Genomic DNA, 27855 nt, shown 5'->3' with positions numbered 1-27855 from the left:
CCATTGGCACCTAACAGATGAAGGGTTTAGCAGCAAGTTAATAAAGCAAGGTGAAAAGCAGTGAACTCTTTAACCTTCATCCACTGGCAGTCATTAGAAGAGGACGACAGGACTGCACTCACTGCACAGATACACTGACTCTATAGTCACACTGACTCTATAGAACACACGACACACTGACTGTAGACACACTGACTCTATAGAACACACGACACACTGACTGTAGACACACTGACTCTATAGAACACACGGCACACTGCACAGACACACTGACTCTATAGAACACACGGCACACTTCACTCACTGCACAGACACACTGACTCTATAGAACACACTACAAGCTGACTCTATAGACACACTGACCCTATAGAACACACGACACACTGCACTCACTGCACAGACACACTGACTCTATAGACACACTGACTCTATAGAACACACGGCACACTGCACTCACTGCACAGACACACTGACTCTATAGAACACACTACAAGCTGACTCTATAGACACACTGACCCTATAGAACACACGACACACTGCACTCACTGCACAGACACACTGACTCTATAGACACACTGACTCTATAGAACACACGGCACACTGCACTCACTGCACAGACACACTGACTCTATAGAACACACGGCACACTGCACTCACTGCACAGACACACTGACTCTATAGAACACACTACAAGCTGACTCTATAGACACACTGACTCTATAGAACACACGACACACTGCACTCACTGCACAGACACACTGACTCTATAGAACACACTACAAGCTGACTCTATAGACACACTGACTCTATAGAACACACGACACACTGCACTCACTGCACAGACACACTGACTATAGAACACACTACAAGCTGACTCTATAGACACACTGACTCTATAGAACACACGGCACACTGCACTCACTGCACAGACACACTGACTCTATAGAACACACTACAAGCTGACTCTATAGACACACTGACTCTATAGAACACACGACACACTGACTATAGACACACTGACTCTATAGAACACACGACACACTGACTATAGACACACTGACTCTATAGAACACACGACAGCACTGCACTCACTGCAGACACACTGACTCTATAGAACACACTACAAGCTGACTCTATAGACACACTGAATCTATCGAACACACGACACACTGACTATAGACACACTGACTCTATAGAACACACTACAAGCTGACTCTGTAGACACACTGACTCTATAGAACACACGACAGCACTGCACTCACTGCACAGACACACTGACTCTATAGACACACTGACTCTATAGAACACACGACACACTGACTCTATAGACACACTGACTCTAGACACACTGACTCTATAGACACACTGACTCTATAGAACACACGACACACTGACTCTATAGACACACTGACTCTATAGTCCAAACGGCACACTGACTCTATAGACACACTGACTCTATAGTCCAAACGGCACACTGACTCTATAGACACACTGACTCTAGACACACTGACTCTATAGACACACTGACTCTATAGAACACACGACACACTGACTCTATAGACACACTGACTCTATAGTCCAAACGGCACACTGACTCTATAGACACACTGACTCTATAGTCCAAACGGCACACTGACTCTATAGACACACTGACTCTAGACACACTGACTCTATAGACACACTGACTCTATAGAACACACGACACACTGACTCTATAGACACACTGACTCTATAGTCCAAACGGCACACTGACTCTATAGTTCACACGACACACTGACTCTATAGTCCACACGACACACTGACTCTATAGACACACTGACTCTATAGCTCACTCTATAGCCCACACGACACTGACTCTATAGTCCACACGACACACTGACTCTATAATACAACAATTTACTATAGAGTCATTGTATTTATTGTGGCCAGCCTAAGGCACACCTGTGCAATAATCATGCTGTCTAATCAGCATCTTGATATGTCACACCTGTGAGGTGGATGGATGATCTCGGCAAAGGAGAAGTGCTCACTAACACAGATTTAGACAGCTTGTGAACACTATTTGAGAGAAATAGGCCTTTTGTGTACATAGAAAAAGCCTTAGATCTTTGAGTTCAGCTCATGAAAAATGGGGGTCAAAAACAAAAGTGTTGCTTTTATAATTTTGTTCAGTGTATATAGAAAATGGTTCTTATTATTATCAATGTTGAAAACAGTTTTTGCTGCGCAATATTTTGGTGGAAAGTGAAAACTGTGATGAATGTTTTCCATGATTCTTTGATGAATAGAAAAAAAAGTTCAAAAGAACATATTTATAAATATTTTCCATAGAGAAAAAAATCTTTACTAAAATGTATTTAAAATACATATATTTCATACTAAGTATACTACAAATCCATTAACATATTCACTGACATATCAATTGAGACTTACTGAAATAAATATTATAATTAAACTTTATTTGGACTACTTCTTTTTTGCACAATGCACCTTTCTTAATATTAAGCCTAAAATGTGTTTTATTTTAACTATTAGTAAGGATAGTATAATCTCTGTATAATCTCAGTCTTTAAATGCAAGATATGTAAAGTGTGTGTTAAAGTGTTGAACTTCAGTGCAGTAAGTACAAAATTAGTTATTCCAATTTAGCTGACTTTAAGTATATCAATTTACAGTTGCAGGGTATTTATATTAAGTACATAAACATGTAAACATATTTGTAGTATACTTGCCATAAAATAAACATATTTCATATACACTTTGGTATATTTATTTTTCACTAGGGTTGCAACATTATAAATGTCTTTACTGTCACTTTTGATCAATTCAATGCATCCTTGTTGAATAAAAGTATTATTTTTTCTTTTCTTTTTTTAAAATCCATCTTACCCCAAACTTTAAAATGAAATGTATCATGGTTTCCTCAAAAATCAGAAGCAGCACAACTGTTTTCAACATTGATAATAATCATAAATGTTTCTTGAGCATCAACTCATCATATTAGAGTGATTTGTGAAGGATCACGTGACACTGAAGACTGGAGTAATGATGCTGAAAATTCAGCTTTGATCACAGAAATAAATTACACTTTACTATAAATTCACATAGAAAAAATCTATTTAAAACTGCAATAATATTTCAGTCTTCACTGTATTTTTGATCAAATAAAAGCAGCCTTGGTGAGCAGAAGTGACTTCTTTCAAAAACATTACATAATTATTTCAAACTTTTGACTGCCAGTATACACCATATCTCATGCATTCTCCCGAAACCACAAGCACTGGCACACACAACAGGTTCAAGGAGCCCTTTCGGCCCCAGGGTGCCCAGCAATACTCCCGGTCAGCATTACAGACATGTCAGGTCCTCTTTAAATCCGCCGGCCTTCACCCATGATCAAGGCCAGCGTCCCGAACCCCGCGCATCAACATGACACGGACGCTCACACACACACACGCTCCCAGGCTCGTCCTCCACACAGAATCGAACACGCTCTGCGTCTAGGAAAAACAGGCTTAGAAAAACATTAGTGCATGATCCTGTTTGGGTTGTCCTGCTCTTGCCGAGGATTAGCTGTTGTTGTTTTGCACGTTCCACTTAAGCGAGGCGCATGAATTTGACCTCAATTATATTCTGTTCAATATCTGAGATCAGGAGACTCGCGTTACATCATCAAAGGTTAAACGAAAGACTGAAAGACTAAACTACGAGATCTCGCAAATAACTTGGAAACACAAAGTAAACCTAATTAGCCTCAGTCTTTGTGCAGCTAATTCTGCTGATACAAATACACTTTATTTTTGGTCCATCTGTTATTTACCCCATGTTGTTTTCGGTTTTAATCACTTCAAAGCCATGATATTTACTTTCCTTGTCTCTTCACCCAAAAACCAGATTAAATACTGATTTATTTATTTTTGTCAAACAATGTTTTTTTTCCTCCTGCTCCTCAAATATATATGGTTTATGGCAGTCTTTGAGAAGCTTTGTAGTTTCCCAAGCTTATTATAGTTTTACTACAGTCAAGCAACACTTTTGAAAATCTAATTAGCTACACTATAATTACATAGAAGCTTTTTATTTTTCCCCACTAAATGCAGTAAAAGTGAGTATCTCATCTACTGTAGTGTGACAACATTAAACGTTTAAATCGTGATGAAACTGAAGTCACAACAGATGTTTTACTTTTCTACTGTGACGTACATTATCGGAAAAAGAAAAAAAATGTGGGCGGGGCTTATTTCCATCAATTGCTGTTGATTGGATGTCGTCAGTTCTGAATGCGAGCTCTGCTGTCAATCATGAGAAAGGGGCGGGTTTAAGCGGACTAAATGATTGGAGAAGTCTCATTTCACCAGAAGTTCGAGTTAAGACACTTTAAAAAATAAAACCTACGAGGTGAAAACCAAACGAAACATGCATGGATAGATCGTTCACAATCAAATCTATAATGCTAACAGAAAAAATAAAGAGTACATTTTCATTTCATGAAAACGACTTTAAAAGGGGGATGTTCAGACCGATAACGATCTGGGCAACAAAGACTGTACATCATTCATTTTCAATAATAGCTGCCAATTTCATACAATATGAGTGACAGCAACCATTAATGAGTTCAACATTAGGTGATGAGCCACAGTTAATTATTTACTGCAGTCGAGTAGGACCGCCTGCTTTATTCGTCAATCTACAGCAATTCAATCCCAGTTTAGAAGTTCAATAAAAAAGCTTAAAGAGGCCATAATCTGCCCTCACGAAGTCTTGATGTTGTTTCAGGCTCCACTAGAACATGTTTTCCTGCTTGAATGTTGATTATTTTCCTCATATTCTCCATTGTTGCGGCTCCTCTCTTCCCAGTCTGTCAGTAACGCTCTGTATTCCTGTCTCTATGAAGCCCCTCCTCCTGAAAAGCACACTGTGCTCTGATTGGTCGGCTGGAGCGGTGTGTTGTGATTGGTCGAGCGCTTCGAGTGTGTTTGGCAAATGTCCCGCCCCTTTCCATAACCGCCAGTTTAACACACTACTAACTAACTCAACCAGGCCCCGCCCCTTTATTCTGCATATTCACTATTTAAATGAGGAATATTGTGACGTGTTCGTTCCCGGAAGAAACTCGAGACTACAATGGAGGCGTTTCAGGAGTTCAGAAACACTGACACTCATATAGAGAAGAACTGGAGCTTTTTCATGCTCAAACAGCAAGATTTACTCACTAACACTAGAAAACATCTTAATTTATAAAACTAGATCAAAATCATAGTGCTTCACAGCAAATACTAAGCAAAATAATTCCATATTTACAATATTTTGATAAATTCACATGAACCGTCTGAGTGAACAGATTCACTAAAACAAATGCTACAAATGAGGGAAAACATTTGATTTAAAACCGTAGTCAAGTTAGTAGAATAAAAACTTTAGTTAGTTCCTGACTCTGTGGGTTATTCAGTACTAGTGCTAAATAAAGAGCCCAACATGACAGGAGTGGACGGCATTTACTGAACAACGCCTGAAGACCATGAAGTCTAAACACGGTCAGTTATCTAATTACAAAGACCTGTCTATCCGCCACAATGTTAATTCGCTTTTTAGGCATTACAAGGTTGAGCTTTCCTCCCATCAACCCTCAGTGGAGAGGAGGGCCGGCCCTAATTGGTTCCAGAGCTCACCCTAACAACACAACGCCTCTTCAACACACACGCAGCGTGGTGATTTTCATCTTGATTGTAAATACTGTTTCACGGAAACAATGAACACATGCTAACACGAAGCTAGGTCGGCAATTAACATGATTACAAAGTACCTCATTACCATTTTGACACAAGGAGAGAAAAAAGTGTGGCTACTGGCTAATGCTCTTAAATGGGAAGAACTGTTTAAGTTATTCTGCTGGACATTAGAGAGGCCTTGATCTGAACACAATCCCTCCCGGGGCTCTATTAAACATCCCTCCCGAGGCCATGAATCAAAGATCAGCAGAATTGTATAGACAATCAAGAAAATTAAGCATGGACTCAACTCAGAAGCACAACATAGTCAAGTACTCTACACTACTTTCATCATTAGCCTGTCCGATTTCAAGCAAAATCACTGTTTTAAAGGGTTAGTTCGCCCAAAAATAAAAACAAGTCATCATTTACTCACCCTCAAGTCTTTCATTCATCTTCAAAGCACAAATGAAGATATTTGTATTAATATTTTTAGCTTTCTGTCCAGCCATTGACAGTCCACACAACTACCAATGTGTGGCTTCAAAAGGTGATCGTAAAACTAATCCAAATGAATTGAGAGGTTTAGTCCAGATTTTGAGGCACTTTTTTGAGCTTCAATCTGTTGGCTGCAACTCACTGCCATTATAAAGCTTGGAGGAGCCAGGACATTTATTAATATAACTCTGATTGTGTTCGTCTGAAAGAAGAAAGTCATATACACCTAGGACGGCTTGAGGGCGAGTAAATCATGGGCTAATTTTCATTTTAAAGTGAACTACTCCTTTAAGAATGAAAAGTGATATGTTCTTCTTATTAATTTGTATCCCCAAAACATTTCTTAAGATAAAACTTAAGAAAGATTTGAATTGTGACGAGTCAAATAGGCATCTTTAATTTTATAATTACGACATAATGCACATAATGTTTGAAAGCGGCCAATCACAGGATAATTCATTATAGAGAGTGCAGAGAGACACAAGCCAAGGCAGTCAGAAATACTGTGCGTGCTTATTGCGCTCATTACGGTAATCTGCGCTGTATAAAGACGGCTTTTCAGGTGTTTCGAGTGGACCAGCAATAGCTGGGTTTCAGTCACGTGATTATGATGACGCGCGAAATTCAGATGGAGGGCAGGGAGTGAAGAGCGCAATGGACGAGATGGAGGAAAGTCCGTACTGTACTACTTTACACGCTATTACAAGAGAAAGATATAAACAAAAAATCAAACATATGTTGGACGTGATCCTTACGTTATGAAGAGGAGCGAGTTTTCAACTGAATTGAAGGATTTTCCTGCCATCGAGGCGCTAGATATCAGCAACTACCTCGTCTTACACACATACTTTGACTTTACAAAGTTCGGAAACGGTACACGTTACACAAATTTAAGCTGTATTAACTGACCTTTGACGAAGTGATCACCGCACACACGGGCATTTTCCCATTCGGCTCCTCCCAACCGCAGACGTAGGTTTGCAAGCCGTTTTCCCGGAGTTTTTCGGTCAATTTCTTGCATTTCCCCCCTTATGAACAACAACTTTTGGTGCATGATAAAAACTCCTCGTGGTTTGATCGATTTAAGTAACCATAAACGACACAAAACATAGGCATTTTGAGTTTGTTACAGTGCTTTCTAAATACAGCAAATCACTTCCTGCCCTCCAATTGCATTTCGCGCCATGGCAACGCAGTGGCAAGAACCGCCATTTCTTCTTAAGAAAATATCAGACAAAATCTTCATTTTTCAAGACCTGCGCTTAAGATAAACTCAAAGGAGTTTGTAACGGTGTTCAAAAGACATTTTGTACATTGCAAAGGGAAAAAAAATAGATAAAGAAAAACAAGTGGTGCGTACAAGTTCCATGCAAGTCTATGAGATTTCTTAAACAAGAACCACTCCTTATTTTAGACTTGGGTAATTGTCTCAATCTAAATGTAGTTTCCACATAAAGCGCCTGATGAATGGATGAAGTGTCCAGGACTGTACGGCTGTTTCTGTGCTCTAGTGCACATCTGCTGTGTCTTTACTGTGGCCCATCACACACTGTGAACACCCCCCGCTCAACCCCATAAACACCACCAGTGAGTAAAACACACTCATAATATAAACACTCACCCTTCCTTAAATGTCTAAACTCACACTGGCTGACGCACAAACACAAGCTTATATTCTAGAGAGATTGAGAAGTGAAAGCAGGCAGACTTGTGTTTATGAGCTCCACAACCAGAGGTGCAGAGCCGAGCCGGTGACCCTGAGAACAGTGGCCCTCGCCCCCCCGACCTCCAACCCACGCTCGGGTGACCCTCAGCATCAGCCCGGGGATCTGGGAAGCGGAGATGGATGGGTTCCCGGCCGCGGGGTTAAAGCAGACGAGTGTGTGTGTGTGTGTGTGTGCTGATTCAGCGTGACTCCACGCTTTCGCTGCTCTGATTACTGAGAATGGAAAGATGAAGGCGTTTACGGTGTGATTAGTAAGCTTGTTCACACGAACGGAGAGATCTGCAGAGCAACCCTCTATAAATAAACCATTGTTTCTCTCAGGACAATCAGCAATGTTTCAGCGCAGGAAATGACATCAGCAGTCAGAGCTGCGTTTCACATGGGGACGATGTCACAACACTTGCAGAAACAGTACATAGAAAAAGCAAAAGGACTACAAAATTGCATTGACTATTATAAATAGCAATAAATAGAATTCTAGATTTGCAAACATTTATATAAAGTATTATATTTAATGCATGGATGTCTATTTATTTAAATGATGTACTGAGTTACAGCAAGAGATTAAAAAACTAAATGAAATGTTATTTTGGCCGGAAGCTAGTTATTTTACTTTATAAAATTTTAAATATGGATATTTTTCTTACACAAAAGCATTTATTCGCTTCAGAAGGGCTTTATTAACCCCCCAGAGCCTGTGGAGCACTTTATGATGGATAGATGCACTTTTATGATGGACAGATGCACTTTTATGATGGACAGATGCACTTTTATGATGGACAGATGCACTTTTATCATGGATAGATGCACTTTAATCATGTATAGATGCACTTTTATGATGGATAGATGCACTTTTATCATGTATAGATTCACTTTTATCATGTATAGATGCACTTTTATCATGTATAGATTCACTTTTATCATGTATAGATTCACTTTTATCATGTATAGATGCACTTTTATGATGGATAGATGCACCTTTATGATGGATAGATGCACCTTTATCATGGATAGATGCACTTTTATCATGGATAGATGCACTTTTATGATGGACAGATGCACTTTTAGGATGAACAGATGCACTTTTATCATGGATAGATGCACTTTTATCATGTATAGATGCACTTTTATCATGTATAGATGCATTTTTATGATGGACAGATGCACTTTTAGGATGAACAGATGCACTTTTATGATGGATAGATGCACTTTTATGATGGACAGATGCACTTTTAGGATGAACAGATGCACTTTTATCATGTATAGATGCACTTTTATCATGTATAGATGCACTTTTATCATGTATAGATGCACTTTTATCATGTATAGATTCACTTTTATGATGGATAGATGCACTTTTATCATGTATAGATTCACTTTTAACATGTATAGATGCACTTTTATCATGTATAGATTCACTTTTATCATGGATAGATGCACTTTTATCATGTATAGATGCACTTTTAATTCACTTTTATCATGGATAGATGCACTTTTATCATGTATAGATGCACTTTTATCATGGATAGATGCATTTTTATCATGTATAGATGCACTTTTATGATGGACAGATGCACTTTTATCATGGATAGATGCACTTTTATCATGTATTGATGCACTTTTATCATGTATAGATGCACTTTTATCATGTATAGATTCACTTTTATGATGGATAGATGCACTTTTATCATGTATAGATTCACTTTTATCATGTATAGATGCACTTTTATCATGTATAGATTCACTTTTATCATGGATAGATGCACTTTTATCATGTATAGATGCACTTTTATCATGTATAGATGCACTTTTATCATGGATAGATGCACTTTTTTCCTGTATAGATGCACTTTTATCATGGATAGATGCACTTTTATCATGTATAGATGCACTTTTATCATGTATAGATTCACTTTTATGATGGATAGATGCACTTTTATCATGGATAGATGCACTTTTTTCATGTATAGATGCACTTTTATCATGGATAGATGCACTTTTATCATGTATAGATGCACTTTTATCATGTATAGATTCACTTTTATCATGTATAGATTCACTTTTATCATGGATAGATGCACTTTTATCATGTATAGATGCACTTTTATCATGTATAGATGCACTTTTATCATGGATAGATGCACTTTTTTCATGTATAGATGCACCTTTATGATGGATAGATGCACTTTTATCATGGATAGATGCACTTTTATCATGTATAGATGCACTTTTATCATGTATAGATGCACTTTTATCATGGATAGATGCACTTTTATCATGTATAGATGCACTTTTATCATGTATAGATGCACTTTTACGATGAACAGATGCACCTTTATGATGGATAGATGCACTTTTACGATGAACAGATGCACCTTTATGATGGATAGATGCACTTTTATGATGGATAGATGCACTTTTATGATGGATAGATGCACTTTTACGATGAACAGATGCACCTTTATGATGGATAGATGCACTTTTATCATGGATAGATGCACTTTTATCATGGATAGATGCACTTTTATCATGTATAGATGCACTTTTACGATGGATAGATGCACTTTTACGATGAACAGATGCACCTTTATGATGGATAGATGCACTTTTATGATGGATAGATGCACTTTTATGATGGAAAGATGCACTTTTAAGGTGGAAAGATGCACTTTTATGATGCACTTTTTAAAACATAACTCTGATTGTATTCGTCTGAAAGAAGAATGTCATATACACCTAGGATGACTTGAGGGCGAGTAAATCATGGGCTAATTTTCATTTTTTGGTGAACTATCCCTTTAACATGTTTACAGATTTATCTAAAATAGCCAAATGTTGATCCTTTAGCGCTGTAGCTTTTGACCCGCGCCTCAAGACTCACTCGTGGGTGTTTTGACAGGCTAATTGTGCTGCATGTGATGTATGGCAGGATTTGACTCTGGATTTTCAACAGTAGTTTTCTTCACTGAAGCTGTACGGCGTTCCAGGTGACCTGGGAAGTAGATGCCATGACCCTTTATTCTGTTGATCCCAAAACGAACATCTTTATCAAAATAACCCCGCCGTAAGAGCGTGGGAAGACACAGCGAGTACATTCATCACTTTAACGATTAATTTCCTTGTCCTGTCCTTCCCCGGATCTATTAATATCATTCCTGAGGTGTAAGTATGCATTTCCCGTCGATGAGATTTATTCCGATATCATGCCTTCCATTACTCATCCCGCAGCACCTGCGATTTAGGAGTCAAATCAAATTCAATATTTTTTAATCAGAATATGAAAATCTTAACTTGATCAAGCCATCTTCTGGTATTACTTTCCTCGTTTCTCACAGGGAAAAGTCGTGAGGGCTCGTATGTGGAGAATTAATTTCAGATGTTTTTGCAGTAATTGTTAGAGAATGAAAAATTAAAACTCCCAGCAAGGTGTCGGTAAACATTAATCAGATCGTCTGGCTTTTTGTGCCAGGTAATTTGCCTTAATATTTAAATGTTCTTTAATAACTCTGATTATTAAAGGATTGTGCCGATTTCTCCGCTGGCGTGTTGTGGAGTGCTTGTAAAATGCCTCTACATTTATTAAAACACGCCGACAGATTTGAAGCTGTCGTGCCTGAGGACTTATCTGCCGTCGAGAGGAGGGCTTTGTTCAATCACATATCGCCACTGCTTTAAAACACTTTAGATTCCCCTGTAATCCATTGGCATCCTGTAATTAATCAACTAATTCCAAGTCTCAGGATGGCTGTAATTACGGCACCTCGTAATAGCTTATTCTTTCTGCTCCAGCACCTACATTTCATTTGTTTATTTTCTCACACTCATAAATCTGGGGGAGTGTCAAGAGCGCCACAATATTAGTGCAATAATCAAAGTTAATTATCAGAGGCACGCGCTCCCCCCTCCTGCTAATAATGGAGACTATCAGAGAGATCGGCTGCGAGCGCAGAGCCACGGGCTAAATCCCTGCCACGCCACATCAAGACCAGAGGAATATTCATTAGGAATTACAGCGTAAAAGAGAGAGCGTTGAAAGCTAGAGGATCTTTAAGTTCTATAAGAACAGCATTTTTTTAACCGAAATAAAAAATGTTTACCAGAAGTTTTAGATATAAAGCCCAAAGTACACTTCATTTTTTACTAAGGCTGTCGATTTAACGCATTCAATTAATTAGTTATGGGGGAAAATAATGTGTTAAAATTATTAACACACCCATCCAAGACCTCCGTAGTTCATCTTACATCTCATATAGTTGACTGGTGAGGAACATGAAGCAGAGCAAAAGCTCACTGTGTGATGAAGCCTGTATAATGCAGTTATAATGCCCTTAAAATTCAAGATATCAGAGCAAAAATGGCCCTGTATGGGTTTTTGCCTCATATTTATATCATATGATATAGTTAAGCAATATCACACGAGTGCTGTTTTTGTTCCGAATAGCACGAGTGCAAGTGTGATATTGAGTTACAACAGTTCAATGAATAAGAATCCATGTTTTGAGCGAATCAATCGGGTGAAACAATGATTCAATGACTCATTCATAAAGAGAGCCATTTACTTCATTCCTAAATGAATCAGCCGTTTGAACAAATCGAATGAATGAATCAGTGAATCAGTGAATCAATGAATAAATGAATGACTTACTCATTAAGACATTTACCGCCACTTGCTGGCAGTTTTAGTTTCTTATTTAGAGTATAATTTTTTTTTTTTTTATTGTATTATTACATTTCCATATTAATAAAAATCACGTTGAAAGGTCACGCGTGGCGGAAGTACAGACCTAGTGTTTACAAAGCAAATGTGCAAAGATTTAGTCAAACACCATTTACAAAAAAAAAAAATTAAATAAAAGGTAAAACGACGATGTCGATTTTGAAGTTGGAGGAGAAAATGAGGAGGAGTTTTTCGCCCTATCCTACATTTATAAACCGGAACATGCGTGATCTTTCAGCGTGATTACGTAATGTGTGGCGCATCACAGCTAGTGCAAGATCAGCATTTGTGCTTAAAAGTAAGTAAATGTTTATTTTTGTTATAAGTGTCCGCTGGTTTGTCTAAATCAGACTCTTATTCCTCGGCTGGATCGTGTCGAGACTTTGAAGCTGCACTGAAACTCACATCTGGACCTTCGACCCGTTGGACCCCATTGAAGACACTATATGGAGAAAATCCTGAAACGCTTTCCTCAAAAACCTTCATTTCTCTTCCACTGAAGAAAGAAAGACTTGAACATCTTGGATGACGTGGAGGAGAGTAAATTATCAGGATATTTTAATTCTGAAGTGAACTTGTTTAACAAAAGGGCGCTAATGTTACTAACTTAAGCTTAAACCTGTTCAGCAAAATGTTCTGCTAATTGTTGCTCCACCACGACAGTACTTGGCGCTAATGTCTGCTATAGCATCCGCTGCGGCAGAGCAGACTTAGCCGACAAACTGGGTGGAAAATAACATTTCCCACAATAACAATACTCTGATAAAGTACAGATCCTCGAAAAATTGACTTAAGTACAGAAGTAAAAAATACTTGGTAAGTGTCCACCACTGACAAGCAGCACTATTTGAAAGAGTTGCTGCCTATGAAGAACAATTCAGATCAGATCATATATTGCATTTCATACATAGTACCACTAAGTATAGATGTCAGTTAGGATGCATTAGAAGGCCGATGACTATGTAGAAACAGCACTAATGACTCAAATCTCCACCTAATCATGTGACTCAGGAGAAGCCAGAGATGCCAGCTACACAAAACGTGATTTATGAAATGTAAAGTTCGCACTGCAGTAGTCAAGAGTGTGTGTGTGTGTGTGTGTGTGTGGTGCTTTTACTCACCCATTCCTCCGTGATCAGTCTTGCTGCTTTACTGGCACGACTTTGGTTTCGGCACGCTAAGATCACATGGGCGCCGTGAAGAGCGAAAGATCGGGCGGTCTCGAAACCTGCAGATAGGGCGTGGGTGGGTGGAAAGGGGATTGTGGGAGAAGAGAAATGACATGATTGAGATAAGTCACTTGACTGATAACTTGCTGTTATTTGCGGCGGATGAACCCGAGCAGAGGGTGGACGGGATCCCATATCTCGGATTCGTTCTCCATCAGACAGAAAGCCAAAGGCTCTTTTTTAAGATACTCAATCAAGACCCTTTTAAGTGATGAAAATGATTAAGTCAAAGCTGAGAAACTCCAATAGCTTTGGTAATGATAATGAAATGAAACCGGACCCAGGACAAGACCTTGAGGCACCTCAATGACAGAACGTCTATCGTAAGCACATTTACACGGGAAAAAATAATCTGTATTTTTCCAGTATCAAAATATCTTTAAAAAGATACATTACTTGCAAATAAACTTGTGAAACAATGACTTATTATCAAAAAAATGTATTTTTTTAATTAGGTTTAGTTTTCTTACTTTATTAGCAAGTCATTCTTTTGTTCTATGCATAAGCCTCACCAATTTTTTATTTACGTTTTAAACGAGAAACAATAGGGTTAAGAAAACAAAACTTAATCTAAAGATACATATCTCTGATTTGTAGCCGAGCAATTTTGGTTCTCAGGTATAATAATGGATCTTTTTGCTTGTACTTGTATACTGATTAAGAAAGCAGATTTTTTTTGCAAGAATAAATGAGTAAATGGAGACGTAAAATCCATAATGTGTATTTCTTCTTGGCAAACCCATAAAGCACTTCAAAGCCAGAGTGATAAGAGGTTCAGATACTTTAGCCTCATTTAGAAATTACTCTTTATATCAGTTTCTCAAATTAATTTTCAAAAATCGCCACTCTAAATGGGTCAGTCAAACCCAAAAGGTAGAAACAATGATCTAAATATACTCCGTATGGGAAGGCAGAAACAAAACATTTGCTTCACTGAAAAAGGTTATATTTAGGGGGGACTTGGGGTATTGTTTTGGCTGGTTTTGCTGACCTGCCGTTTTGCATTGTGCGTTTGATTACACCAAGTGTGTTTAAATTTTCTCTTAAGCTGGCATCAGCATTTTATTACCCGGAGTGGGCACCAGTCATAAAGGTACATGTGTCTCAGAATAGATACTGCGAGAAAAAGCCTCAAGTTCATAACAATGGCTCAGGTTTGCTATTCCGACATTAATAATCAAGTTAAAGAAGGAATATCAGATGGGGCGAACGGTGTGTTTTGCCATCATACGAAGGACACAAAAGGTCAAACCTCTAAAATCTGCAGTGTCCCACGACTTCTGTCCTGTCGGCAGGACATTTGAGCTCAGTGGCTTATTTTACCCCGTAATCCTCAGGCGCATGTGCATCTTTCTGTTGGCCACGTTTGCTCATTAAATCCTGGGTTTAATTACAGCGAAGGGGCTGAAAACGCATGCAGATTTGCTCTCTTCTGTTGTAATCTCCTATTACTGTAAAGCAGACTCAAAGACAGAGCTAAATTGGCCTTTGTGGTTTTCCCTGGACGCGCGGCGGCTCAAACGTGGGTGGGTGTGTGTGAGTGTGTTATCGGCCAGCAGGTGGACTGAACGCGCTGCTTTACTGGCTGGCCTCTCTCTGACTGTGAAATAACCCTTGGCCATTCGGCTTGTAAAACATATTACACTGTCATGGCTCAGAAAAGACCTGACAGGCCGACACGGCTCCAACAGAGAGGCATGACTCGTGAACCACTCCAGCGCAGGGAATCATGGGTATCAGTGGACATGATGAGCGCTGACAGCTGTCACTGACTGTGAGTGGCACTCGCACGCATGTCCGAGTTTTTCACCTTCACTTTTCCCACTGAAGTTCACTGCCCCGTTCCTTCCACAGGACCGATCCCACCAGCACCTCCAATGATCCTATGAAAACCAAACCAATCTCTGTTACCTCACATTATATGTTTATCTCTGTAAAGCTGCTTTGAAACAATCTAGTGTTAAAAGCGCGATATAAATGAGGATGACTTAACTTTAACACTGTTTTTTATTTTTATAGACAGGAAAGGAGGGCGAACCTCACAAAACCTGCATATTTTTTTGCTTCTATTTTGCCCCTAGATCAAAAGGAACATAAGAAACAATAATTTTGCATAAAGACAACAAAGCCCATTTTAGGACCTTTATTGCACTGTAATAAAAAAATAAAAATAATAAACTGCTTTCTGTACATTTTTAAGTACAATCAACTTGGATGCTGAAAGTCATTTCAACTTAAATTACATTTAACTGAGTTGAATCTTGTATAACTTGAGTTGAAAATGTAAAATATATGTTGTCATCCATAACTTTTTTTTACAGTGTAGTACCAGATTTTTCCATTGTGACATTATTTATGACATTAACAAAAAAATAAACAAAACATATTGATGTAATAAAGGAACATTTTACATGAATGTGATATAATACGTTCCATGTATTTCAATAAATATTACTATAGGTATGATGCATTATTTATTTGTTTAGAGTGACTTCACCATAATCTTTTGAGTTGCCTTGTCTTGTTAAATTTGATTTGTATGCTTTTAAATAAAATACATTTAAACATTTAATGTAATACAGGAAAATTATTTAATTATTGTAACTAAATAAATAATAATTTGAAAGTTAAGTACTGTGAAGTAATAACAGTGATAACATGTGCAATGCCTTTAATTGATGCTTTTAATTATGCATTTATGTAAAATCATACAAATCAAATGCAACATAAAAATGAAAGAAAATGTTACTCTTAATAAATCATAAAACTCTAGAAATATTCACTGTAATACAGAAAAAATTATCACTGAAATAAATATATTTAAAAGTAGAAAAATAAGGAAGCTTTACAGTAATTTGGGGGTGGAAATGTACTCAAATGTACTCAAAAAATCTTAGTGGTACTAAAAATAGGCTTTATTTTCTTCATAGAAAATGTTTTTTATTTTTTTTTTTAAGCAGAATATGACCTGGAATGAGAGTGGGATCAGAAACGCACTTCATACGAGTTTCCCGACACACACATATGTAAAACCCTTGCCTGATAGCCTGGCCTTCCTCTATGCAAACGAAGCGGGTTTGACAGTGTGCCGGCGTGTTTCTGAGCCACAGACAGTCGGGGCGATAGCGCAGATTAAAATGAACTTTAATTAGATTATGTTTTAATCTGATTTTCATTAAAAGGTAACTAGGAGGCCTAATTGTGAGGAGAGAGCTAAGGAGTATTACCCATTAAAACTCAAAATTGGAGTAGGATAAGACCTCCTCTCTGACAAACCAAGCATGGAATTCAATTTTATGACACCTTATTAGGAGTAATGGAGAACGTGTGTGTGTGTGTGTGTCTGCACAAGGCCGTCCTTCCCGGGAAACAGACACCAAAATACAAACAAGAAACGCTTTCCCTGCCAGTAGGCCAACAAAACACACATTCACCAGCAAATCCATAACAGGACACTTCAGCGGTGTGCTCTCATCGCCTTCTTAATGAAACAGTCTCGCATTAGCGTTGATCACAAGAGCAACTCACAGTCACCTTGTGGAAATCGTGGCGGTTGTTCGGCTTGAAGTGTGAATTAATCAACGCCGTTGTTTTTTGTAATGGAGAACAAATTAGAACATGTTTAACGACAACAGCGACCCGCCATGTATTATTTATGGAAAATAAGAGGGGCTTGACATTAATTTGGACATAATGACTCCGCTTGTTCGTCAAAGAGGCGGAGACGCGCACGAGTCCAGCTGAATTAGCATGACATTTCAGTGAAAGAAAGAAAGATGGCCGTTTTAAGATCATGTCTTAAACACAAGGTTAGTTAAATGACCACTGCGTTTCAGTGCTGTTTGCTCAGGCATCTGAACAAACACCCCTCACCTCATCAGTGCAGCACTTCGGCGTGTAACGCACTGTGTGGACACTGTGACGACAGGACGTCCCAGAGATGGCCTATGGGTCACTGGATGGGTTTACGCTTCGGCGTGTAACGCACTGTGTGGACGCTGTGACGACGGGACGTCCCAGAGATGGGCTATGGGTCACTGGATGGGTTCATGCTTCGGAGTGTAACGCACTGTGTGGACGCTGTGACGACGGGACGTCCCAGAGATGGCCTATGGGTCACTGGATGGGTTTACGCTTCGGCGTGTAACGCACTGTGTGGACGCTGTGACGTCCCAGAGATGGCCTATGGGTCACTGGATGGGTTTACGCTTCGGCGTGTAACGCACTGTGTGGACGCTGTGACGACGGGACATCCCAGAGATGGCCTATGGGTCACTGGATGGGTTCATGCTTCGGAGTGTAACGCACTGTGTGGACGCTGTGACGACGGGACGTCCCAGAGATGGCCTATGGGTCACTGGATGGGTTTACGCTTCGGCGTGTAACGCTCTGTGTGAACGCTGTGACGACGGGACGTCCCAGAGATGACCTATGGGTCACTGGATGGGTTCATGCTTCGGAGTGTAACGCACTGTGTGGACGCTGTGACGACGGGACGTCCCAGAGATGGCCTATGGGTCACTGGATGGGTTTACGCTTCGGCGTGTAACGCTCTGTGTGGACGCTGTGACGACGGGACGTCCCAGAGATGACCTATGGGTCACTGGATGGGTTCATGCTTCGGAGTGTAACGCACTGTGTGGACGCTGTGACGACGGGACGTCCCAGAGATGGCCTATGGGTCACTGGATGGGTTTACGCTTCGGCGTGTAACGCTCTGTGTGAACGCTGTGACGACGGGACGTCCCAGAGATGGCCTATGGGTCACTGGATGGGTTCATGCTTCGGAGTGTAACGCACTGTGTGGACGCTGTGACGACGGGACGTCCCAGAGATGGCCTATGGGTCACTGGATGGGTTTACGCTTCGGCGTCTAACGCACTGTGTGGACGCTGTGACGTCCCAGAGATGGCCTATGGGTCACTGGATGGGTTTACGCTTCGGCGTGTAACGCACTGTGTGGACGCTGTGACGTCCCAGAGATGGCCTATGGGTCACTGGATGGGTTTACGCTTCGGCGTGTAACGCACTGTGTGGACGCTGTGACGACGGGACATCCCAGAGATGGCCTATGGGTCACTGGATGGGTTCATGCTTCGGAGTGTAACGCACTGTGTGGACGCTGTGACGACGGGACGTCCCAGAGATGGCCTATGGGTCACTGGATGGGTTTACGCTTCGGCGTGTAACGCTCTGTGTGAACGCTGTGACGACGGGACGTCCCAGAGATGACCTATGGGTCACTGGATGGGTTCATGCTTCGGAGTGTAACGCACTGTGTGGACGCTGTGACGACGGGACGTCCCAGAGATTGCCTATGGGTCACTGGATGGGTTTACGCTTCGGCGTGTAACGCTCTGTGTGGACGCTGTGACGACGGGACGTCCCAGAGATGACCTATGGGTCACTGGATGGGTTCATGCTTCGGAGTGTAACGCACTGTGTGGACGCTGTGACGACGGGACGTCCCAGAGATGGCCTATGGGTCACTGGATGGGTTTACGCTTCGGCGTGTAACGCTCTGTGTGAACGCTGTGACGACGGGACGTCCCAGAGATGGCCTATGGGTCACTGGATGGGTTCATGCTTCGGAGTGTAACGCACTGTGTGGACGCTGTGACGACGGGACGTCCCAGAGATGGCCTATGGGTCACTGGATGGGTTTACGCTTCGGCGTGTAACGCGCTGTGTGGACGCTGTGACGACGGGACATCCCAGAGATGGCCTATGGGTCACTGGATGGGTTCACGCTTCGGCGTGTAACACGCTGTGTGGACGCTGTGACGACGGGACATCCCAGAGATGGCCTATGGGTCACTGGATGGGTTTACGCTTCGGCGTGTAACGCTCTGTGTGAACGCTGTGACGACGGGACGTCCCAGAGATGGCCTATGGGTCACTGGATGGGTTCATGCTTCGGAGTGTAACGCACTGTGTGGACGCTGTGACGACGGGACGTCCCAGAGATGGCCTATGGGTCACTGGATGGGTTTACGCTTCGGCGTGTAACGCTCTGTGTGGACGCTGTGACGACGGGACGTCCCAGAGATGGCCTATGGGTCACTGGATGGGTTCATGCTTCGGCGAGTAACGCGCTGTGATGACGGGACGTCCCAGAGATGGCCTATGGGTCACTGGATGGGTTTACGCTTCGGCGTGTAACGCGCTGTGTGGACGCTGTGACGACGGGACATCCCAGAGATGGCCTATGGGTCACTGAATGGGTTCACGCTTCGGCGTGTAACACGCTGTGTGGACGCTGTGACGACGGGACATCCCAGAGATAGCCTATGGGTCACTGGATGGGTTTACGCTTCGGCGTGTAACGCACTGTGTGGACGCTGTGACGACGGGACGTCCCAGAGATGGCCTGCGGGTCACTGGATGGGTTCACGCTTCGGAGTGTAACGCACTGTGTGGACGCTGTGACGACGGGACGTCCCAGAGATGGTCTGCGGGTCACTGGATGGGTTTACGCTTCGGCGTGTAACGCGCTGTGTGGACGCTGTGACGACGGGACGTTCCAAAGATGGCCTGCGGGTCACTGGATGGGTTCACGCTTCGGAGTGTAACGCACTGTGTGGACGCTGTGACGACGGGACGTCCCAGAGATGGCCTGCGGGTCACTGGATGGGTTCACACTTCGGCGTGTAACGCACTGTGTGGACGCTGTGACGACGGGACGTCCCAGAGATGGCCTATGGGTCACTGGATGGGTTTATGCTTCGGCGTGTAACGCACTGTGTGGACGCTGTGACGACGGGACGTCCCAGAGATGGCCTATGGGTCACTGGATGGGTTTATGCTTCGGCGTGTAACGCACTGTGTGGACGCTGTGACGACAGGACGTCCCAGAGATGGCCTATGGGTCACTGGATGGGTTCATGCTTCGGCGTGTAACGCACTGTGTGGACGCTGTGACGACAGGACGTCCCAGAGATGGCCTATGGGTCACTGGATGGGTTTATGCTTCGGCGTGTAACGCACTGTGTGGACGCTGTGACGACAGGACGTCCCAGAGATGGCCTATGGGTCACTGGATGGGTTTATGCTTCGGCGTGTAACGCACTGTGTGGACGCTGTGACGACGGGACGTCCCAGAGATGGCCTGCGGGTCACTGGATGGGTTTATGCTTCGGCGAGTAACGCGCTGTGACGACGGGACGTCCCAGAGATGGCCTGCGGGTCACTGGATGGGTTTATTGTGTTGCTGAGTTCTTCTCCAGGTCACTTCCTAGTCAGAGCGAGCCAATGGGAATCAAGCCAGGATACACATAAAGAGCGGACAGATTAACGCCCCCATGAATCTCGTTGATTTTCTCTGTCATCACTCTGAAATCTGCCCTACACTGTTGTTATTCCTTTTTCTGCTTTATTACACACATTTAAAGGGAATAATTGACATAACATTGTCATTTTTTACAGTGTAGTACCAGATTTGTATTTACATTGGGACATTATTTGTGACAGTAACAAACAAATAAACAACTGTAGTAATATTTATGTAATAAAGGAAAAAAATACATGAATGTAATATATAATACGTTTCATGTATTTCAAGAAATAATACTATAGGTATATGATGCGTTATTTATTTATTTATTTAGAGTGACTAGAGTTGCCTTGTCTTGTTACATTTGATTTGTATGCTTTTAAATAAATACATACATTTGAACATTTAATGTAATAAAGGAAAATTATTACATTATTGTATCTACATAAATAATAATATTTTTTTTAATTTTTGAAGTTAAGCATTGTGAAGTAATAACACAGAGTGATAGCATGTTCAATGGCTTTAATTGATGCTTTCAATTATGTATTTATGTAAAATCATACAAATCAAATGCAACAACAACAGTAACTGAAAGAAAATGTTACTCTTAAATCATAAACCTCTAGTAATATTCACTGTAATGTTTTGGAAAGAGACAAAGAAGAGTGAAATTGTGAAATGTTGCGAGTATTGCACAGTTTTACTAATTTCCACAGGTCTCAAACTCACACCACTGATCTTTATAAGTGACGCGCACATAAAGCCACCTCTCAAACAGCTCGCGGGTACCAAATTTACTTGTTTAAACGGTCAAATACATACAAAATGATAACAAAATGTCTGTCTTGACGAGTATTCGGGCACATAAGGTCAGTTTTGGAACGTAATAGGTGAGAGAAATTGCATGTTGTGTAACACTATCCAGGATCCGTGCATACACTCTTAAAGGGATACTCCACCAGTTTTTATTATTAAACTATGTTATTCCCTTAACTAAGACGAGTTGACACATACCTCTCTCGTCTCAGTGCGTGCACTATATCGCTCTGTATTGCCGCAAAACTATGTTAGCACTTAGCTTAGCCCATGCATTAAATATGGGCCAAGCAGAGAAGCGACCAAACACTTCCACGTTTTCCCTATGTAAACACAGTTACTCGAGTAGTGTAACTTGACCTGGGCTGGTGACACAAAATAAACCGTTGCGCTTTTCTAAGCGTTTAAAATTGATGACTATATTGTATGGCGGAATACCATAACAATTGCTTTTGAGCACTTCGACTTGGCGCAATAATATCTTCACTCGTGAAAAGTCCTCTTACCGGCTCCCGCTTCCTCTCCCCCTCCCTCTGACATTTCCGTCAATACAACGTGACATGCGCCGGTAGTAGTAGTTCGAGCGGAGTTGACGAAGTAACAGGTTGTTGGAAGCTAGTTTGTGTACAATAATGGTTAAAGCGTGCATCGTAAAGGGTTGTGAAAATAAGGAGAATGTACATAGTGCTGTCATTTTTCACCGAATTCCAACACACCACATACAGCGGAGAGCTTGGTTAGCTGCTTTGAACAAGAATCCCAAAACACCATTGATGACTCTGAAGAAGTGGCGTGTTTGCTCCGAACATTTCACAAAGAAGGACTATACCTGCACAGGAACACGCCTAAAGGATGAGGCTACACCAACAATATTCAGATCACTTACAGAAAGCCCGTGGTCTTTCGCCAGCTCCGGTCTGTTCTGGATCATATCTTTCTTGCCTCTCACGGTCCACAAGAGCTAATTCCTCCTCCGTGTACTCGGGTTCAAACAGATATGGCTCTGGGTCTTCTAAAAGAAGTCATAATCATCTACAAAGTCGGCCATTGCAAATGATCTGCAGTTTGCTAATAGCACAGGTAGTAAAAGTCACGTTGGTAGTATTGACGGAAATGTCAGCAGCTGGATGCTATTGGAGGGAGGGGGAGAGGAAGCGGGAGCCGGTAATCTTTTCACGAGTGAAGATATTATTGCGCCAAGTCGAAGTGCTCAAAAGCACTTGTTATGGTATTCCGCCATACAATATAGTCATCAATTTTAAACGCTTAGAAAAGCGCAACGGTTTATTTTGTGTCACCAGCCCAGGTCAAGTTACACTACTCGAGTAACTGTGTTTACATAGGGAAAACGTGGAAGTGTTTGGTCGCTTCTCTGCTTGGCCCATATTTAATGCATGGGCTAAGCTAAGTGCTAACATAGTTTTGCGGCAATACAGAGGGATATAGTGCACGCACTGAGACGAGAGAGGTATGTATCAACTCGTCTTAGTTAAGGGAATAACATAGTTTAATAAGAAAAACTGGTGGAGTATCCCTTTAAAGTGACAGCGGCTAATATTCCTGAGCTGTCTGTCACGGTAATCACAGAACCAAAGACAAACAGAAAGATCACTCGCTACTCCTGACTGGATAACTTTTGTACCTTTGATTGTAAGCATTAATCTGCATTTCATTTGTACAATGAAGACTATAAAGCATGTGATTACTTTCTGTAGTATTTCTAACCTGAATATTGTTGACTCACCTGAAAAACGTATTCATATTTATTTAATTTGTCTCTTTATTCTGTTGTATTTATTTGTGCTATTGATTGCAATTTGTTTATTTGTTGTTATTTTATTACTGACCGTTTACTTGTTTTTTTTTTGTTGTAAATTTAGTTCAACGATTCTGGGCTCAGATTCTGTTCTGTGTGTAAGCTATTTCAAAATTATCAAAATGATCAAAGAAATATGAAATATGACATGAATATGTCTAATTCTTACATTTAATCAATAAACTCAATGGAATATCAAGAGACTGATACCAATAAAACGAAATCAGTATCAACAAAATCCATGTTTGCACAATACCTGCATCCACAGTGGCATTGACATGTTTTCACTCAGAGGATGCATTAATGCACTTACAATTACAAGAAATGATCTAAAACTGCCAATCGCTGTCTTAATGAGTTGACATCATTCAAACAATTCGTTTAAACACCTGATTTGTTCAGTCATTGAATCATTCATTAAACTGATTTGCGGTTTCCTTCAGTAATAAAGCACCGCTATGTGTCGCTCAGAGACACAAAACAGTTCTGCTGTGAATGATTGAACAAAATAAAGCAAAAACAGACAATATTGTGTTTAAAAATGTATAAATCAAAGCTCAGGGAAATCTGGTTATGTATATCCTGACTTTCTGAGGCATTTTACCGGCATAGAAATCACTCACCGAAAGCCTGCACTCTCAAATCATACTCGATTATCTCAGCTTAAAATCGTTCAATAAATAATAATTAAGATATTACCGTAGACGATACATATCACACAAGCAGTTTACTGACCAATGGCAGCTCTAATGACCATATATGGTCGTGGAGCATCAAAGGGGCGGGGCCAGGGAGCAGCAGGTGAGCAGAAGCACATATATACACTCACCGGCCACTTTATTAGGTACCCCATGCTAGTAACGGGTAGGACCCCCTTTTGCCTTCAGAACTGCCTCAATTCTTCGTGGCATAGATTCAACAAGGTGCTGGAAGCATTCCTCAGGGAGTTTGGTCCATATTGACATGATGGCATCACACAGTTGCCGCAGATTTGTCGGCTGCACATCCATGATGCGAATCTCCCGTTCCACCACATCCCAAAGATGCTCTATTGGGTTGAGATCTGGTGACTGTGGAGGCCATTTTAGTACAGTGAACTCATTGTCATGTTCAAGAAACCAATTTGAAATGATTAGAGCTTTGTGACATGGTGGAAGTAGCCATCAGAGGATGGGTACATGGTGGCCATAAAGGGATGGACATGGTCAGAAACAATGCTCAGGTAGGCCGTGGCATTTAAACGATGCCCAATTGGCACTAAGGGGCCTAAAGTGTGCCAGGAAAACATCCACCACCAGCCTGCACAGTGGTAACAAGGCATGATGGTTCCATGTTCTCATTCTGTTTACGCCAAATTCTGACTCTAACATCTGAATGTCTCAACAGAAATCGAGACTCATCAGACCAGGCAACATTTTTCCAGTCTTCAACTGTTCAATTTTGGTGAGCTCTTGCAAATTGTAGCCTCTTTTTCCTATTTGTAGTGGAGATGAGTGGTACCCGGTGGAGTCTTCTGCTGTTGTAGCCCATCCGCCTCAAGGTTGTGCGTGTTGTGGCTTCACAAATGCTTTGCTGCATACCTCGGTTGTAACGAGTGGTTATTTCAGTCACTGTTGCCCTTCTATCAGCTCGAACCAGTCTGGCCATTCTCCTCTGACCTCTGGCATCAACAAGGCATTTCCGCCCACAGAACTGCCGCTCACTGGATGTTTTTTCTTTTTCGGACCATTCTCTGTAAACCCTAGAGATGGTTGTGCGTGAAAATCCCAGTAGATTAGCAGTTTCTGAAATACTCAGACCAGCCCTTCTGGCACCAACAATCATGCCACGTTCAAAGTCACTCAAATCACCTTTCTTCCCCATACTGATGCTCGGTTTGAACTGCAGGAGATTGTCTTGACCATGTCTACATGCACTGAGTTGCCGCCATGTGATTGGCTGCTTAGAAATTAAGTGTTAACGAACAGTTGGACAGGTGTACCTAATAAAGTGGCCGGTGAGTGTATATATTTGGGGTTAAAACGGGGAGTGTGGTGCCTCCGTCAGTCTGCAGGGAGGCTTAATTTACACCATTAATAACCCCCATCTTCATTTGGGATTGGGGGAGATGTTGTCACGGGCCAAAGTGAAATGTATGGTTAGTAATTACAGGGTTCCAGCTGACCAGCCGCCCGCCGCTGCTCTTGCCCCCGATGCCCTCGATGCCCTTGCCTCACACACTCCGGCTTTGACCCCCAAGTGGCCTCGGCTAATTCCCAACGCCATTTTTCATCGTGCCGACGGTCACGCCGTCCCCACGGCAACCGCATCCGCGAATCCGAGCGGGAGCGCCGTTAATCCCAACACGGACATTGTTAAAGAGAGAGAGAGAGAGAGAGCAAAGAGTCGTCATGCAACTTTAATATCTCTGCTCTTGGAACAATAGTAAAAGCGAATCCATAAACCACTTGAGTTCACATTCAAGCGCTCCGACCCGTTTTAAAAAGCCAGTAAAAGGCCTTAAACACACACACACACACATATATATATATGCATCTGGCCGCTCACCCGGGTGGTATTGAGGCCGTAATCATTATCGAACCTTTTATCCCCAGCTGTAATTTTCTTGCATGTTACATCAGTTTTTTCCGTGCTTTGTGAATTTCATCCAAGGTTAATAATGCTCAATAATTTGACTAACCAACCATACCTGGTGTTCATTACAGAGCCGATAAACAGATTCATCAAAACGGGACATGAAACACACATTAAAAGCCTCAGATTCTATTTCCTCTGACACTCAATATCAATAACCGGCTCCACAGGCGCACCGAAGATTAAAGACTCGCTCCAGTATCAGACACACACCGAACGTTGGGGAGTTTGTACTTGTGGATAGTTCTGTGCTGAATATTGTGCGGTAACTTTATAAGAAATGAAGAGAGACTGTTCATTTCTGAATACAGCATCTCAAATATATTACTATTATCAAGTTTTTGCTGCTTAATATTTTTGAGGGAAACATGATACACTACCATAAAACGTTTGGGGTAAAAAAAATATCTATTATTTTCAAAGTTCAGTTTTGTTTTTTAACAAAACTGTGGAATATGAAGCAGTTTTCATCATTGATAATCATAATTAATAATAATCATAATTATCATAATCATAAATGTTTCTTGAGCCGCAAATCATCATATTAGAGTGATTCCTGAAGGATCATGTGACACTGAAGACTGGAGTAATGGCTTATTTTTAATTATTTATTTTAAAACAACTGTTTTTATGCTCACGCACAAGAGACGTCTTTCAAAAACACACATATAATGAAAAATATATTTAATAAAACAATTGCTAATTTTGATATGGTTCAATGAAACAAGCTCTTATATCATCTTGGGTTGATTCGGAAGAGCTGCACATCTCCACACAATCTCAGCCAATCAGAGCATGTTTAATGCTTCATCTTCAGTTATGCAGATTCTGGACCAATGATATGTGACAGTGGGCAGCTTTATGTAAATGGCCAAAGCACTCGAGTGTGTGAGTCGGAGTCACGATTCACGTGATACACGAGGGTTTGAGAGAGGGATCTGAGTCGCTTTAGCCGTTACACTGAACAAATGTGCCTCAATCTACCGGTTCACCACAGAAACACACACTCAGAGGAACGAGCCCCGGTGAGAGGCCACAGAAACACACACTCAGAGGAACGAGCCCTGGTGAGAGGCCACAGGAACACACTCATACATACAGCCATCAAAATTCAATTAAAGTGGAAACACACAGCGGCCATGGCACTCATCAAGCACATAAACTGCAGATTTCCCGTCAGTAGGGCCTGTTATCCGTCCCGTGTGCCCTGAGCTTCCCGTCCTGACACTGAGCTTCTGCGAAACACACACACACACGAGTCTGACACACACACGAGTCTGACACACACACACACACACGAGTCTGACACACGAGTCTGACACACGAGTCCGACACACGAGTCCGACACACACACACACACGAGTCTGACACACACACACGTGTGACACACACACACACACACGAGTCTGACACACACACACGTGTGACACACACA

At 41.5% G+C, this 27855-nt stretch overlaps 1 protein-coding gene across 1 annotated transcript in view; it reads right to left on the bottom strand.

Annotated features, from left to right (window-relative positions):
• Positions 1–27855, bottom strand: part of wwox (WW domain containing oxidoreductase) — a 113756-nt gene that overhangs the window by 55439 nt on the left and 30462 nt on the right. The window contains exon 5 of the mRNA XM_056241037.1: positions 13771–13877. Coding sequence (XP_056097012.1) covers positions 13771–13877 — 107 coding nt within the window. The remainder of the gene's footprint in view (positions 1–13770; positions 13878–27855) is intronic.

The sequence above is a fragment of the Rhinichthys klamathensis genome, unplaced genomic scaffold, assembly GCF_029890125.1.
Source record: "Rhinichthys klamathensis goyatoka isolate OS25496 unplaced genomic scaffold, OSU_Roscu_1.1 h1tg000627l_1, whole genome shotgun sequence".
Lineage (NCBI taxonomy): Eukaryota > Metazoa > Chordata > Actinopteri > Cypriniformes > Leuciscidae > Rhinichthys > Rhinichthys klamathensis.
The sequence above is the reverse complement of the archived record's forward strand: the minus strand, read 5'-3'. Positions and strand labels throughout refer to the sequence as shown.